Source organism: Cetorhinus maximus, chromosome 18 (assembly GCF_964194155.1).
Source record: "Cetorhinus maximus chromosome 18, sCetMax3.hap1.1, whole genome shotgun sequence".
NCBI lineage: Eukaryota > Metazoa > Chordata > Chondrichthyes > Lamniformes > Cetorhinidae > Cetorhinus > Cetorhinus maximus.
Window position 1 is genome coordinate 79,198,085 of NC_135896.1, and position 17,656 is coordinate 79,215,740.

At 45.2% G+C, this 17,656-nt stretch overlaps 1 protein-coding gene across 3 annotated transcripts in view; it reads left to right on the forward strand.

Moving 5' to 3' along the window:
• Positions 1 to 17,656, forward strand: part of LOC144693286 (regulator of microtubule dynamics protein 3-like) — a 346,210-nt gene that overhangs the window by 48,031 nt on the left and 280,523 nt on the right. For all 3 annotated transcript variants that reach the window (XR_013579506.1, XM_078563027.1, XM_078563028.1), the window contains exons 4-5: positions 2,630 to 2,825; positions 13,516 to 13,618. Coding sequence is in view for 2 of the 3 variants with exons in the window: in XM_078563027.1 (XP_078419153.1) it covers positions 2,630 to 2,825; positions 13,516 to 13,618 (299 nt within the window). In the remaining variant the exon portion in view is untranslated. The remainder of the gene's footprint in view (positions 1 to 2,629; positions 2,826 to 13,515; positions 13,619 to 17,656) is intronic.

The window sequence follows — 17,656 nt, forward strand, 5'->3', positions numbered from 1 at the left end:
CAGTGGACCCAGACTATCGTGAGCCTAAATAAGTTGTTTAACAACCGAATATTTTTTAAAAACCCTCTACTCTTGACCCCTCTGTACCTACAAACTGCCATACGAATTAGGATCGGGAGTAGGCCATTTGGCCCCCAAGCCTGCTCTGCCATTCAATAAAATGATGGCTGATCTGATTGTGGCCTCAAGTCCACCTTTGACTCCTTTGTTAGTCAAGAATCTATTTACCTCTGCCTTAAAAATATTAATAGACCCTTCCTTCACTGCTCTTTGGGGAAGAGAGTTCCAAAAATTCACATCCCTCAGAGGTAAAGATTCTTCTCATTTCCGTCTTAAATGGGAGACCCTTTATTTTTAAACGGTGTCCCCTAGTTCTAGTCTGTCCTACAAGGGGAAAACATCCCTTCAGCATCTACCCTGTCAAGTCCCCTCTGGATCTTGTATGTTTCAATAAGATCACCTGTCAGTCTTCTAGACTCCAGTGGATTCAGCCCAGCCCATACCAACCTTTCCTCATAACCGCACCACCCCCCTTCCGAGTATCAGTTGCATGAACCTTTGCTGTACTGCTTCCAACGCGTTTGTATCTTTTCTTAAATAAGGAGACCAAAACTGAACACAGTACTACAATCTGATCTCACCAATGCCCCGTACTGCCAGAGAAATCTCCAAGCTTGGTTGTGAAGAAAGCACTGAGACTAGGATGCTTTGGTGGAGATTGTTTATTGCTTGCCATAGAGCTTACTCCTTCACTCTAACACCCACCATTCAGTGCTGGCTGACTCATTACATACACAAGTATAATTAACTAATCAATACCCAACACCTGTTCACCTTATTACCTTAAACTATTAGGTATTTAACATCCATGAACAGAGTCTTTTAGATTCCTATTAGCACTCCAGAACTAGCTGTTCTCCCACTAAACTATTCCTGTGTAGCTATAACTGTTAGAACTACCAGACATTCTGGAAAAGTGTCCATAAAAAGCAGGCCAAATTCAATTTGGCCAATTACTGTCATATCAGCCAATGATCAATCATCAGCAAAGTGATGGAAGGAGTTATCAACAGTACTGTCAATAATCTGCTCACCAATGCTCAGTTTGGGTTCCACCAGGACCACTCAGCTCTTGACCTTGTTACAGCTTTGGCTCAACTCAGACATGAGCTGAATTCAGTGCTGAAATGAGAGTGGCTGCTTTGACATCAAGATAGCATTTGATTGAGTGTGATATCAAGGCACCTTGTTGAAACTAAAGTTAATGTGGATTGGAAGAATGCTCTACTGATTGGAGTCATGCCTAGCACAAAAGAAAATGGTCATTGGGAGGTCAATTATCTCAGCTCCAGGACATCACTGCAGGAGTTACTCAGGGCATTGTCCCATGCCCAACCATCTTCAGCTGTTTTTGTGACCTTTCACCCGTCATTAGGTCAGAAGTGGGAATGTTCGCTGATGATTACACAGTGTTCATCTCCATTCACAGTTCCTCAGATAATGAAGCAATTTATCCCCGTATGCAACAATACATGGACAACATCAGGTTTGCTGGAAACATTCATTAGGTCAAGCAGCATCTGTGGGGAGAGAAACAGAGTTAACATTTCAGGTTGATGGCCTTCCATGGTGTTCTGATGAAAGGTCATTGACCTGAAATGTTAGCTATTTTTCTCTCATCAGCTACTGCCTGACCTGCTGAGTATTTCAAGCATTTTCTGTTTCCATTTCAGATTTCCAGCATCTGCATTACTTTACTGTTGTATCAGGATTAGGCTGTTGTGCGGCACAAATGTCACTTGTAACTCAAGTGTCAAGCAATGGCCATCTCCAACAAGAGAAAGGCTAACCTTCCTTAATATTCAAATGGCATTACCATCACTAGGTCTCCAACCATCGACATCCTGGCGGTCACCCATTGACCAAAAACTGAACTGGGTCAGTCACTTAAATGCTGTGGCCATTAGAGCAGGCCTGGGCATCTCTGCTGTAATTGGATTGCTCCTGACGCCCCAAAGCCTCACTAAGGCACAAGGACTGTGATGAAATACTTTCTACTTGCCTGAATTGCTGCAGTTCCAACAACACTCAAGAAACTCAACACTATCCAGGATAAAGCACCCCTTCCACTGGCTTAAACATCCACTCCCACTACTATTGCTGTACCATGACTGCATTGTGTACTATCTATAGGATACACTGCAGCAACTCAGCAGCATCTCCCAAATCTGCAATTTCTGCCACTTCAGGCAAGGGTAGGATAGGAATGTCATTATCTCCAAGATGCATACCATCTAGAATATTATTTTTTCCAGCTATTCAATTTTCCTAATTGCTACAATCACCAGATCTGTTGCTTGCTTGTTAATTTACATCTGTCTGTTAAGTGCTGTATAAATTTTCTAACTTTTGAGTTTCATAATTTGTGTACTATCAGTACTCAAAATTGCCTAATACTTCGAAACTGTCTTGCTGAACCAATGTTCATCGTAAAGTGTTTTACGTTCTAGCATGTTGTTCTGCCGTGCAAGCTAATTTTTAGGTGGGGTGATGAAGACATCTTAATCAGCAGTTATGGCACGAACAAAATGAAAACTGTGTTGTTAGTTGATATAATTTATCTCTCTAGATATACTACAGCTAATGCAGAGTCAGATAATGACCGTGAAGAAGCAGCAGATCAAAAGGAACCAGTTCTCTCACGCCCGTCACCTGAAACTCTAGATGAATTCACTCAACTTTTACGTACAGCAGACAAGTTGCACGATGGCACGGATGAAGACAAAGCAAAAGGATTTAAGTTGCTCTCGGCAAACAAACCAAAGGTAACTCTTTTTTAAAAACTATCTTCATATGCTGTTTTTGAGATTGCCCATTACTCAATCCCATCTTCTCCCTTGACCAGAAAGATGGAACATTATGGTCTTTAAACTTCCCTGATTATCATCAATATCTCACAGGGACTGGTATTGCTTTTTTCTTATTTGCATAGTTGAACTGCCCCTGCTGAGCAATTAAGTAAACGCTGTTGAAATACAAGTCCACAAATCAACTTCCTGTCAACAGCAGCTGTGATTCTGCACTATTCCAGTGTAAGACTGTTGACTATACAATGTTAGCACCAGACTTTCAAAATTCCTGCCCCTAGGCCATTTGAAGGCCCTAAGTGGCCAATTAAGGGGCTTATTTTGCTGCCATTGGTAATCTATCAGCGGTGGGGTGCTGAGTGAAGGTCCATGCCTCAAAGGCAGGCCGCCCTATGGCCTCAGGTCGGTGGGGGGGCACTCCAGATCTGGTACACTTGTTCTCCGTGATAGTACGCCCTCCCCTGAACACCAGCGGCAAGGATCACCCTGCTGGAAGAGCCCCTCCTGCCCCCCACAACAAACCCCCCACCACCGCCACCCAGCCCCCTGCCTGCCTAACTAGCCCCTGCAAGCCTGCCCCACTCACTTTTGCCTCGGACCTCTATTTCTCTCTGCTGTTCTGAGCTTTCTGCAGTCTCTTAGGTGGCTATTGCACCCAATAGTGCTACTGGGACTGAAGAGCTGCTGGCCATCTGGTTGGCTGCCAGCTCTTCACCTTCAAAAGCCCCGTATCCCTGATTGCAGGCAGCAGACTGCCTGAAAGGCATTTAATTCTGCCAGGGCTCCCAGAAATGGCCACGGCAGGATTGTCACCTCCTTTCTTGCCAGTGATCAGGGCCACCAATGCGGCCATTCGTTTCAGCATTGTGGCACATAAATGGGTACATGTGATGAGGTCAGCTAATTCAGTACTGAACCTTTTAGGTTCAGTTCTGCATTTTTGTGATAAACTCACTAACTGAGCCTTCGGAGCTTAGCTTATTTTTATTCATTCTTTGTTGAGGACTCTCTATGCCATGCACTTCCTTGACAAAGAGAATGAATGGGTGACAAAAACAGAATTACCTGGAAAAACTCAGCAGGTCTGGCAGCATCGGTGGAGAAGAAAAGAGTCGACATTTCGGGTCCACATGACCCTTCAACAGAACTGAAGTATAGTTAGGAGAGGGGTGAAATATAAGCTGGTTTAAGGTGGGGGGCGGGGGGAGAGAAGTTGAGGGTGGGGTGGTTGTAGGGACAAGCAAGCAGTGATAGGAGCAGATAATCAAAAGATGTCACAGACAAAAGGATCAAAGAGGTGTTGAAGGTAGTGATATTATCTAAGAGAATGTGCTAATTAAGAATGGATGGCAGGACACTCAAGGTACAGCTCTAGTGGGGGTGGGGTGGAAAGACTGACAAGGTATTAGTTGTAGATTTTAAAATAATGGAAATAAGTGGGAAAAGAAGAATCTATATAAATTATTGAAAAAAAAAACAAAAGGGAGGGGGAGGAAACGGGGTGGGGATGGGGGAGGGGGAGTTTAAGATCTAAAGTTGTTGAATTCAATATTCAGCCCGGAAGGCTGTAAAGTGCCTAGTCGGAAGATGAGGTGCTGTTCCTCCAGTTTGCGTTGGGCTTCACTGGAACAATGCAGCAAGCCAAGGACAGACATGTGGGCAAGAGAGCAGGGTGGAGTGTTAAAATGGCAAGCGACAGGGAGGTTTGGGTCTTTCTTGCGGACAGACCGCAGGTGTTCTGCAATGCGGTCGCCCAGTTTGCGTTTGGTCCCTCCAATGTAGAGGAGACCGCATTGGGAGCAACGAATGCAGTAGACTAAGTTAGGGGAAATGCAAGTGAAATGCTGCTTCACTTGAAAGGAGTGTTTGGGCCCTTGGATGGTGAGGAGAGAGGAAGTGAAGGGGCAGGTGTTGCATCTTCTGCGTGGGCATGGGGAGGTGCCATAGGTGGGGGTTGAGGAGTAGGGGGTGATGGAGGAGTGGACCAGGGTGTCCCGGAGGGAACGATCCCTACGGAATGCCGCCGGGGGGGTGAAGGGAAGATGTGTTTGGTGGTGGCATCATGCTGGAGTTGGCGGAAATGGCGGAGGATGATCCTTTGAATGCGGAGGCTGGTGGGGTGATAAGTGAGGACAAGGGGGACCCTATCATGTTTCTGGGAGGGAGGAGAAGCCGTGAGGGTGGATACGCAGGAGATGGGCCGGACACGGTTGAGGGCCCTGTCAATGACCGTGGGTGGAAAACCTCGGTTAAGGAAGAAGGAGGACATGTCAGAGGAACTGTTTTTGAAGGTAGCGTCATCAGAACAGATGCGACGGAGGCGAAGGAACTGAGCGAATGGGATGGAGTCCTTACAGGAAGCGGGGTGTGAGGAGCTGTAGTTGAGGTAGCTGTGGGAGTCGGTAGGCTTGTAATGGATATTGGTGGACAGTCTATCATCAGAAATTGAGACAGAGAGGTCAAGGAAGGGAAGAGAAGAGTCAGAGACGGACCATGTGAAAATGATGGAGGGGTGGAGATTGGAAGCAAAATTAATAAATTTTTCCAGGTCCCGACGAGAGCATGAAGCAGCACCGAAGTAATCATCGATGTACTGGAGAAAGAGTTGTGGGAGGGGGCCGGAGTAGGACTGGAACAAGGAATGTTCCACATACCCCATAAAGAGACAGGCATAGCTGGGGCCCATGCGGGTACCCATAGCCACACCTTTTATTTGGAGGAAGTGAGAGGAGTTAAAGGAGAGATTGTTCAGTGTGAGAACAAGTTCAGCCAGACGGAGGAGAGTAGCGGTGGATGGGGATTGTTGGGGCCTCTGTTCAAGGAAGAAGCTAAGGGCCCTCAGACCATCCTGGTGGGGGATGGAGGTGTAGAGGGATTGGACATCCATGGTGAAGAGGAAGCGGTTGGGGTCAGGGAACTGGAAATTGTTGATGTGACGTAAGGTGTCAGAGGAATCACGGATGTAGGTGGGAAGGGACTGGACAAGGGGAGAGAGAAGGGAGTCAAGATAACGAGAAATGAGTTGCGTGGGGCAGGAACAGGCTGACACGATCGGTCTGCCAGGCCTGTTCTGTTTGTGCATTTTGGGTAGGAGGTAGAAGCGGGCCGTCCGAGGTTGGGCGACTATCAGGTTGGAAGCTGTGGGAGGAAGATCTCCAGAGGAGATGAGGTCAGTGACAGTCCTGGAAACAATGGCTTGATGTTCCGTGGTGGGGTCATGGTCCAGGGAGAGGTAGGAGGAAGTGTCTGCGAGTTGACGCTCAGCCTCCGCGAGGTAGAGGTCAGTGCGCCAGCCAACAACAGCACCACCCTTGTCAGCGGGTTTGATGACAATGTCAGGGTTGGACCTGAGAGAACGGAGTGCAGTAAGTTCAGAGAGAGACAGATTAGAATGGGTGAGAGGAGCAGAGAAATTGAGACGGCTAATGTCACGCCGACAGTTCTCAATGAAAAGATCAAGAGAAGGTAAGAATCCAGAGGAACTGGAGGAACAGCACCTCATCTTCCGACTAGGCACTTTACAGCCTTCCGGGCTGAATATTGAATTCAACAACTTTAGATCTTAAACTCCCCATCCCCACCCCGTTTCCTCCCCCTCCCTTTTGTTTTTTTTTTCAATAATTTATTTAGATTTTTCTTTTCCCACCTATTTCCATTATTTTAAAATCTACAACTAATACCTTGTCAGTCTTTCCACCCCACCCCCACTAGAGCTGTACCTTGAGTGTCCTGCCATCCATTCTTAATTAGCACATTCTCTTAGATAATATCACTACCTTCAACACCTCTTTGATACTTTTGTCTGTGAAATCTTTTGATTATCTGCTCCTATCACTGCTTGCTTGTCCCTACAACCACCCCACCCTCAACTTCTCTCCCCCCGCCCCCCCCATCTTAAACCAGCTTATATTTCACCCCTCTCCTAACTATACTTCAGTTCTGTTGAAGGGTCATGTGGACCCGAAACGTCGACTCTTCTCCACCGATGCTGCCAGACCTGCTGAGTTTTTCCAGGTAATTCTGTTTTTGTTTTGGATTTCTAGCATCCGCAGTAGTTTTTTGAATGAATGTGTGATTTGTTCCTGATTTCTTCAATCAGGTGCTAGGTAGTATGCTTGACTTGTTGCGAGGTGTCTGGCTTCTGTCTAATGCCTTCTATGATGTCATGCCTTGGATCAGCAATTTACAATGTTGAGAGTTGTGGGCATCAGCTTACATCCTCTCAGTACAAATTGTTAGTGCTGCAAAATATTGCATGCATTTATCATGTTTATATTGTAACTATTCTACAGGAATAGAAACTGTAATATTCAAGTTTGTTATTGCCTGTTCCATACGTTGATAGATTTTACACTATGATCAATTTTTCTACCTTTGAATTATGCTTTGCTGAGTAAACATGCCCATTGCATTACTGAAATATGTTAAAAATGAACCTAACCTTACAGTCACTTGCCACTTTAATTCTCATCCCATTCTGAGCTCTCTTTCCGTGACCACCTACACTGTTCCAATGAAGTTCAATAGAAACTTGAGGAATGGCACCTAGTCTTTTGATTAGACATTTTACAGCCTACTGGACTCAACATTGATTTAAAAACATTGCTGCAAATTTCTCAGACACCAGGCACTGGTAATTGTTCTTCTGTTTCCATTTACATCTCCTGTAGGTAACGTTTATGCTAATATTTTCTTTGGCACGCGCAGGCTATTTTAAGTGTGCAACAGCTTTAAGCTGTTTTGCACAGTCATGCAAACATGTTAATTTGAAGACGGGGACATTGTTCTGGACCAATTGTTTACTCTTTTACTTGTGCCATTACCACCTCCTCTTACCTTTCACCTTCATCCATTTTGTCATTTAATCACTTCTGCATTCTACTCTATCATGGACCTTCTCCTTTGCCTTTGCTGCCCCATCTTTCCTTTCTCATGGCTCTGTACAGTAAGTCTTCATTTAAAGTTGTAGTTGCATTCCTGAAAAGTGCAACTTTAAGTGAAATGACTTTAAGCACGTTAGATTTTCCCATTAAAACCAATGCAAAAGCTTTAGGTGTCAAAGGAAATTTCTCATCTGAAAATACCCTGCAATTCAAAATACTTTACATTGCTAAATTCCTGTATTGGTAAATAACCTTGAAAATAAAATAAATTTCTAAATATAAAAGAAATACGCCAACCTTGCTGATCCTGTTTCCCGAACCACCTGCCCACCACACATCCCGCTCCCTGACTCTCCTTGCTGTCACCATCCGGGACACGGCGTCTGCTGCTCTCTGGCCCTCCCCTTCAATGCTAACCTCTCAGGCTGACAGTCTCTGCAACTCCCTGGCCCAGCCTCTGACTGCCATTCCTCCAGGCTCACAGCCTCTGCCGCTACCTGGCCCTCCCTCTCATTGCCGACCCTCTGGGCTAGCAGTCTCTGCAGCCACATGGCCCACCCTCTGACTGGCAACCCTCTGGGCTCGCGGGCTCTCCCTCTCCTTGACCCTCCCTCTCTCGCTGCTGGCCTTCCGGGCTCGCGGTCTCTGCCGCTCTCTGGCCCACCATCTCACTGCTGACCATCTGGGCTCTGACCCGCTCTGACCGTCCCTTTCATTGCCAACCCTTCAGGTTTGCGGCCACTGCTGATCCCTGTCCCTCACTCTCATTGCTGACCATAGAACCATAGAAAAGTTACAGCACAGAAGGAGGCCATTCAGCCCATCTTGTCCATTCCAGCCCTAGGACACCCAGGTGCCCTTTCTATCCACCTTCCTGCACCCAGCTCATAGCCCTGCAGCTTACAGCACCTTCTGGGCTTGCAGCCTCTGCTGCTCCCTGTCCCTCCCTCTCACTGCTGACCTTCTGGGCTCGCAGCCTCTGCCGCTCCCCATCCTCCCTCTCACTGTCGACTCTCCGAGCTTGAGGTCTCTACCACACCCTAGCCCCCAATCTCATTGTAGACCCTCCAGGCAGCCTCTGACCTCCCCTCTCACCAAATCTTGTGCTCCCCATATCTCCTTACCACTTAGAAACATAGAAACTAGGAGCAGGAGTAGGCCATTTGGCCCTTCAAGCTTGCTTCGCCATTCAATATGATCATGGCTGATCCTCTAGCTCAACCCCATATTCCCGCTTTCGCTCCATACCCCTTGATGATCAATTTCTTTCTTGAATATACTCAATGATCTGGCCTCCACAGCCTTCTGTGGTAGAGAATTCCACAGATTGACCACCCTCTGAGTGAAGAAATTTTTCCTCATCTCAGTCCTAAATGGCCTGCCCTGTATTCTGAGACTGTGGTCCCTGGCTCTAGACTCCCCAACCAGGGGAAACATCCTCCCTGCATCCGGTCTGTGTAGCTGTTAGAATTTTATACATTTCAATCAGACCCCCTCTCATTCTTCTAAACTCTAGCGAATACAGGCCTAGTCGAATCAATCTCTCCTCATATGACAGTCCTGCCATTCCTGGTATCAGCCTACTGAACCTTCGCTACACTCCATCTCTGGCAAGTATATCCTTTCTTAAGTAGAGAGACCAAAACTGCATGTAATACTCCAGGTGTGGTCTCACCAAGGCCCTGTATAACTGCAGTAAGACATCCCTACTTCTGAACTCAAATTCTCTTGCAATAAAGGCCAATATACCATTTGCCTTCCTAATTGTTTGCTGCACCTAACTATTTACTTTCATTGACTGGTGTACAAGGACATCCAGATTCCTTTGTACATCCACATTTCCCAATATATCACCATTTAAATAATACTCTGCCTTTCTGTTTTTCACACCGAAGCGTATAACTTCACAAATGCTCTCTGTGAGCGAGGCTTCTAGAAATGAGCGGTGAGCAGCAGGAGCAGCAGCTTCGACTTGCAGGAAGTAAGTCATGAACAGGAGGGCTGCAGTGAGAGGGAAGGTCAGGGAGCAGCAGAGGCTGCTCCAAAGTGGCACCTTTCGGGTTATGCGGCCCTTCGTCATACCCAGCATGAAGCAACTTTAAAACACAACTCATGACTGTAAATGAAAAATACAGCCCCCATTAAATGACCAACGTTAAAGTGAAACAACTTAAAACAGGAAAACTTAAAAGGGGATTTACTGTGCATGCTGAGAAACCATTTTTCTCTCCTCACAAATGCTGCCCCACCTGATGAATGTTTTCCAGCATTTTCTGTTTTTATTTCATATTTCCAACATTCACACTATTTTGCTTTCGATATAAATGTAAACTGTACACTGCTTTGGAAAAATAACCAAATGAAGACAGTTTGACAGAAGACTGCAATTCAGTTCCTGGATTTTTCGGCATTCACACTCATTGCGCAGCTATGCCATTGCCTTTGTAATTAAGTGCCAGCAATCTGTTCTCTTCCATCTAATAAAATTAGACAATAGATTAGAGCAATGGTATTTGCTGATTGAAAAAATATGGTAATCCCAATGTATTGAGCAGGAAAGTAATCTTTTTTAAATTCTTTCATGGGATGTGGGCATCACTGGCTTGGCCAGCATTATTTGCCCATCCCTAACTGCCCTTTGAGAAAGTGATGATGAACTGCCTTCTTGAATCGTTGCAGTCCATTTGATATCTGTAGCAGTTTGGTATAACAGAGTGGTTTGCTGGGCCATTTCAGAGGGCAATTTAGTGTCAACCACATTGCTGTGGGTCTAGAGTCACATGTAAGCCAGGCCAGATAAGGAGGCCAGATTTCCTTTCCTAAAAGACATTAGTGAACCAGATGGGTTTTTACAACAATCGATGATAGTTTAATGGTCACCATTGAGAGTCCAGATTTATTAATTAATTAAATTTAAATTGCTGCCATGGTGGGATTTGAAGTCATGTCCCCAGAACATTAGTCTGGGCCTCTGGATTACCAGTCCAGTGACATTACCACTTTGCCACCATCTCAGAATCACAGAATTACACAGTGCAGAAGAGGCCCTTCGGCCCATCAAGTCTGCACCGACATGTGAGAAACACCTGACCTATCTACCTAATCCCATTTACCAGCACTTGGCACGTCATAACATTCAAGGCTGTGGGCCAAGTGCTCATCCAGGTACTTTTTAAAGGATGTGAGGCAACTCGCCTCCACCACCCTCCCAGGCAGCACATTCCAGACCGTCGCCACCCTCTGGGTAAAAATGTTTTTCCTCACATCCCCCCGCTAAACCTCCTGCCCCATCACCTTGAACTTATGTCCCCTTGTGACTGACCCTTCAACTAAGGTGAACAGCTGTACCCTATTCACCCTGTCCATGCCCCTCATAATCTTGTACACCTCCATCAAGTCGCCCCTCTAGTCTAATCTGCTCCAGTGAAAACAACCCAAGCCTATCCAACCTCTCTTCATAACTTAAATGTTTCATCCCAGGCAACATCCTGGTGAATCTCCTCTGCACCCCCTCCAGTGCAATCACATCCTTCCTATAATGTGGTGACCAGAACTGCACACAGTACTCCAGCTGTGGCCTCACCAAGGCTCTATACAACTCCAACATGATCTGCCTACTTTTGTGAAATCTATGCCTTGATTGATAAAGGCAAGTGTCCCATATGTCTTTTTCACCACCCCACTAACATTTCCCTCCGCCTTCAGAGATCTATTGACACACATGCCAAGGTCCCTTTGTTCCTCAGAACTTCCTAGTGTCATTCTGTTTATTGAATACTTCCTTATCAAGTTACTCCTTCCAAAGTGTATCACCTCTCACTTTTCAGCGTTAAATTCCATTTGCCACTTATCTGCCCATTTGACCATCCCGTCTATATCTCCCTGTAACCCAAGACATTCAACCTCACTGTTAACCACCCGGCCAATCTTTGTGTCATCCGCAAACTTACTAATCCTACATAGTCATCTATGTCGTTTATATAAATGACGAATAATAGGGGACCCAGCACAGATCCCTGTGGTATGCCACTGGACACTGTCTTCAAGTCACTAAAGCAGCCTTCTGTCATCACCCTCTGTCTCCTACAACTAAGCCAATTTTGAATCCACCTTATCAAATTACCCTGTACCCCAGGTGCATTTGCCTTCTTTATAAGTCTCCCATATGGGACCTTGTCAAAGGCTTTGCTGAAATCCATATAAACTACATCAACTGCACTACCCTCATCTATACACCTGGTCAGCTCAAAAAATTCAATCAAATTTGTTAGGCATGACCTTCCTCTGACAAAGCCATGCTGACTATCCCTGATCAAACCTTGCTTCTCCAAGTGGAGATAGATACTCTCCTTCAGAACTTTCTCCAATAGTTTCCCTACCACTGACGTGAGACTCACTGGCCTGTAGTTCCCTGGCTTATGTCTACAACCCTTCTTAAATAGTGGAACCACATTAGCTGTTCTCCAGTCCTCTGGCACCTCCCCCGTGGCCAGAGAGGAATTAAAAATTTGGGTCAGAGCCCCTGCGATCTCCTCCCTTGCCTCCCTCAGCAGTCTGGGACACAAATCATCCGGACCTGGAGATTTGTCCACTTTTAAGCCTACCAACACCTCCAATACCTTGTCAGTCCCTGTATCAATTTGCTCAAGAACCTCGCAGTCTCTCTCCCCGAGTTCGATACCTTCATCCTCATTCTCTTCGGTGAAGACGGATGTGAAGTATTCGTTCAACACTCTACTGATGTCCTCTTGCTCCACCCATAGATTGCCCCCTTGGTCCCTTATGGGCCCTACACTTTCCTTGGTTATCCTCTCCCCATTGATATACTTATAGAATATCTTGGGATTTTCCCTACTTTTACCAGCCAGAGCTTTCTCATATACCCTCTTTGCTTTCCTAATTGCCTTCTTAAGCTCCACCCTGCACTTTCTGTACTCCACTAATGTCTCCGCTGATTTGCTTGCCTTGTACCTGCTAAAAGCCTCTCTTTTCCTTCACATAATATCCTGAATATCTCTGGTAATCCATGGTTCTCTGGGTTTGTTACTCCTTCCTATCACCCTAGAGAGAACATGTTGAGCCTGTACCCTCCCCATTTCCTTTTTGAACGCCCCCCACTGCTCTTCTGTAGATTTCCCCACAAGTAGCTGTTCCCAGTCTACCTTGGCCAAATCCTGCCTTATTTTACTAAAATCCGCTCTCCCCCAATCCAAAACAAATTTTTGCAACTTGTCTATTTCTTTGTCCATAACGAGCTTAAATTGTACCACGTTGTGGTCGCTATCACTAAAATGCTCCCCCACCACCACCTCAGCCACCTGTTCGGCTTCATCCAGCACTGCTTGTTGGACCCTTTACATATTAACCTAAAAAGTTCTCCTGTACACATTTCAAGAAATCCACTCCATCTCCCTGTATTGTTCAAATAAAATAATTACGCTTAAAAAAAGAAAACTTGTTTCCTGTCCGATTTTGACTCCCAACACTTTTGTAATCCATAATAGTCAAATATATACTTTATATTTTGTCAGTACAATTCCTGTTTCAGCCCATGACTTGCTCTAGGTTGGTTGACTGATTTCTTTCAACCAAGTGCCTTCTTTCCATTGATGCTGATTTGCCCTGTCAACATCAGGAACTTGCTGACTGTTGAAGCCCAGATGTATTCGTGTCGGTCAGCCCATAGAACAGCCATCAGTTTTTGGCCAGCAAGTATTTATGAAATACAGTACACAGATCTATATATATCCTTTGCTTTTTTACAGTATTTTTCAAAGCCTGACTTCTGCTGGCGACTGTCTCGTGCGTACTGTGACATGTTGGAGATATCGAAAGATGAAATTGAGAAGAAGTCCTTTTTGGTTAGCGGTAAGGCAGATTTTTGATGCTGTAATTTGTGCAATAGAAGGCATTTGATGTAGCTTCCCACAGTAACTTGGCTGGTTAGTAGTTGACCCATATTACTGGGTGAGCAGAGTTACCAGTGGATAACCTGGGACTGTGGAACCCAGCAAAAAGTTTAGGATCTTTAGGATTGGAGCAGTGCAGGAGAAAACATTGGTAGATTTGAGAAGGCATGGTAGGAAGACAATACGTACGTGGTATTGTTACATCTGTTCTTTTAGCTAGTTTGCTGCAGTAAGTATTAATTCTGTCATGCCATATATTTTAATTTGATCCATATCTGCTTTAAGGATACTAGAAGTCAAATTGACAAGATTTTTCCTAAAGTAAAAACATTTCCCTTCAAGGCAAATCTATTCATGCTGTTGGTCAAAACTTTAAAATTTGTATCATTTAATCTGGAATTTGCTAATATCAGATTTGCATATAGAGTTTTTTTTTGCTCTTTTAAACCAACAACAACCTATATCTATATAGCACCTTTAATGTAATGAAACATCCTAAGGCACTGCACAGGAACATTATAAAACAAAGTATGACACTGAGCCAGAAAAGTTTGGTCAAAGAGGTAGGCTTTAAGAAGTATCTTAAAGGAGGAAAGTGAGGTAGAGAGGTGTAGGGAGGGAATTCCAGAATTGTGGGCCTAGGCAACTGAAGGCTCAGCCACCAATGACGGAGCAATTATGACTGTGAATACACAAGAGGCCAGAATTAGAGGAGCACAGATATCTCTAAGGGTTGTTGGGCTGGAGGAGATTACAGAGACTGGGAGGGATTTAAAACCAAGGATGAGAATTTTTAAATCAAGGCATTGCTTGACTCGGAGCCAATATAAGTCAGCGAGCACAGCAGTGATAGGGGAACAGGACTTGGTGAGAGTTAAGACCTGGGCAGGGGACAAAATTTCAGACTATAGATTCAAGGGAGTGTAGATTAAAGTAGGAGGATGCCAGACAGAACAAAAGGCAGGGGAATGGAGGTGACCAACATATAGAAGTGGCCTGTCAGTTGCCCTCAATTGTCATGGAAACCAAAGCAGGAACTTCTCACATTAAGTTACAATGAAATTTTCACTGGAATAAAATATTTCACATTTTCAAAACATTTTTTAGAATTTATTTATCTTTTTTATTGTCATTGGAGGAAAAGAGCAGTCATCTTTCTTCTTATTAAGATCATGTTCTCTGTATAAGAAGTCTATTATTCAGATAGATTAATTTTACCTTGAGTATATGTTCAACCATCTACAAGGCACAAGTCAGGAGTGTTAGAATACTCTCCACTTGCCTGGATGAGTGCAGCTCCAACAACACTCAAGAAACTTGGCACCATCCAGGAAAAGGAGCCCACTTGATTGGCACCCCATCCACAAACATTCACTCCCTCTGCCACCGATGCACAGTGGCAACAGTGTGCACCATCTACAAGGTGCACTGCAGGAACTCACCAAGCCACCTTAAACAGCACCTACCAAACCCAGGACCACTATCATCTACAAGGACGAGGAGAGCAGATACATGGGAACACCATCACTTGGAAGTTCCCCTCCAAGCCGCTCACCATCCTGACTTGGAATTATGTTGCAGTTCCTTCACTGTCGCTGAGTCAAAACCTGGAGCTTCCTCCCTAACGGCACTCTGGGTACCTTGTGGTGTACCTACACCACATGTACTGCAGCAGTTCAAGAATGCAGCTCACCACCACCTTCTCAAGGACACTCAGGGGATTAGCAATAAATGCTGACCTAGCCAGCGATGCCCACGTCCCATGAACAAATTTAAAAAAGAGTGGAGGGTAAAGGAGGGGGTGAAGGAGTGGGGGGTGGTCACCTTCACATGGGACTTGTTAATATGTAATGTAAGATTTCAGAACTCTTAAGGAAAGAATTTAATTTTGTTGAACTGATTGATTAACTCGAAGCTTAATTTCACCTCTTCTTGCTACCAGTAACTATTTTCCTGGTTTAGTCATTTGTAACATAACTCTGAACTGTTCCATCCACTTCTATGCTCTACCAATGGCTGTCAAACCTTTGCCTGTGCAGAAAGGCAAGTATTTATATTTTTGTATGTAGCAGTTCAAAGTATGCTTTTTTTATTATTCATTTATGGGATGTGGGCGTCGCTGGCTAGGCCAGCATTTATTGTCCATCCCTAGTTGCCCTTGAGAAGGTGAAGATGGTGGTGAGTTACCTTCTTGAACCATGTCATGTAGGTACACCCACAGTGCTGCTAGGGAGGGAGTTCCAGGATGTTGTCCCAGCGACAGCGAAGGAATGGTGATGTATTTCCAAGTCAGGATGGTGAGTGGCTTGGAGGGGAACTTCTAGGTGGTGGTGTTCCCATGTATCTGCTGCCCTTGTCCTTCTCGATGGTAGCAGTCATGGGTTTTGAAGGTGCTGCCTAAGGAGTATTGGTAAGTTTCTGCAGTGCATCTTGTAGATGGTACACACTGCTACCACTGTTCGTTGGGGGGGGAGGAAGTGAATGTTTGTGGAAAGGATGCCAATCAAGCAGGCTGCTTTGTCCTGGATGGTGTCAAGCTTCTTAAGTGTGTTGAAGCTGCACTCATCCAGGCAAGTGGAGAGTATTTCATCACACTCCTATTGAGCAGCTGCCCCCTAAAACACATATTAGGTTGCAGTCTGCATCCAAGGTCTAAAAAGTTCCTGAGCATTTGGTGACACTTTCATGCTTTTATGTTGCTTGAGTAGGTAGGCAATCTTCAACGACCCGACTCCAAGCATGTCAATGGAGCTGCAGCTGAACGGTCTTGGCTGCAGAAGAATACTCACTTATGACAAGCTTTTTCAACTGCATGGCCGCGCTGCCCCCCCCCACCAACCCCAAGGCATGTGCTTGAGTATTTTCTTCAGTCTGTGCTGCCTTGCCCCCAAAGCTCCCCCCAGCCTGACCCACACCGGAGCCCTTGCCCCAAAGCCGCACTGAAAGCCAGCCGGGAAAAAGCGACTTGCCTGTGCTCCGGTGAGCAGGACTCATAATTAGATGCAAATGTATTAAAATGACGTTCCCGATGTGTGGTGGTGGGAAAAGCAGCCCACCATCAACAGGTGGAATGAATGGACGATCGCAAACTGCTTTCACAACGGCGTAAAATCGATTTTTGGCCTTCTTTCCATATTGTTGTCCTCTCCTGCCGCCATCACGCCTGACGCCAATGGGGCTGGAAAATTCTGGCAGTAGGGTACAAAAGCAAAGAAGTTATGATAAATTTTTATAAAAGTTGTGGTACAGCCACAACGGAATATTGTTTACAATTCTCAGCAGCACCCATAGGATAGATGTGAACGTCTTAGAGAGGGTGCAGAAAAGGTTTACTGAAATAGTTTCATGGTTGGCAAGGCTTCAGTTATGTGGATACATTGGAGAACCTGGAGTTGATCCCCTTAGGGCAGAGGGGAGAGATTTGGTAGGACTATACAAAGCCATGAGAGATCTAGACAGAGTAGATAGAGAGAAACTGTCCCCCTTAGTGGTAGGGTCAAGACCAGAGGACACAGTTTTAAGGTGATTGACAAGAGAAGCATTGGTGACATAAGGAAATCTTCCTTGCACAATAAGTGGTTAGGATCTGAAATGCACTGCTGGATATAGTGGTGGGGGCAGATTCAATTGTGGCTTTAAGAAGAGATTGGATGAGCACTTGAAGGGAAAACATTTCATAGCTATGGGGAAGTGGCATGTGAGTAGGATTAGCTGAGTTGCTCTTTCAAAGAACCAACATGGACTTGATGGACCAAATGGCCTCCTTCTGTGCTGTAACCATTTCATGATTTTATAACCAGTGAATATAGTCCAGTACTGAATTCCAGACCAAAGCCCCAACATTCCCATACTGAGGTAGTTCCAGTCCCTGCCTGAATATTTTAACAAGCAATATAGACCACCTAATGTCAGCTTGGTCCTTGGGTAGCACTACGAATGACTGACCATGTTCTTCCTTGTCCATCTGAAATTCATTATGATCCAGTATAGCTGTTTA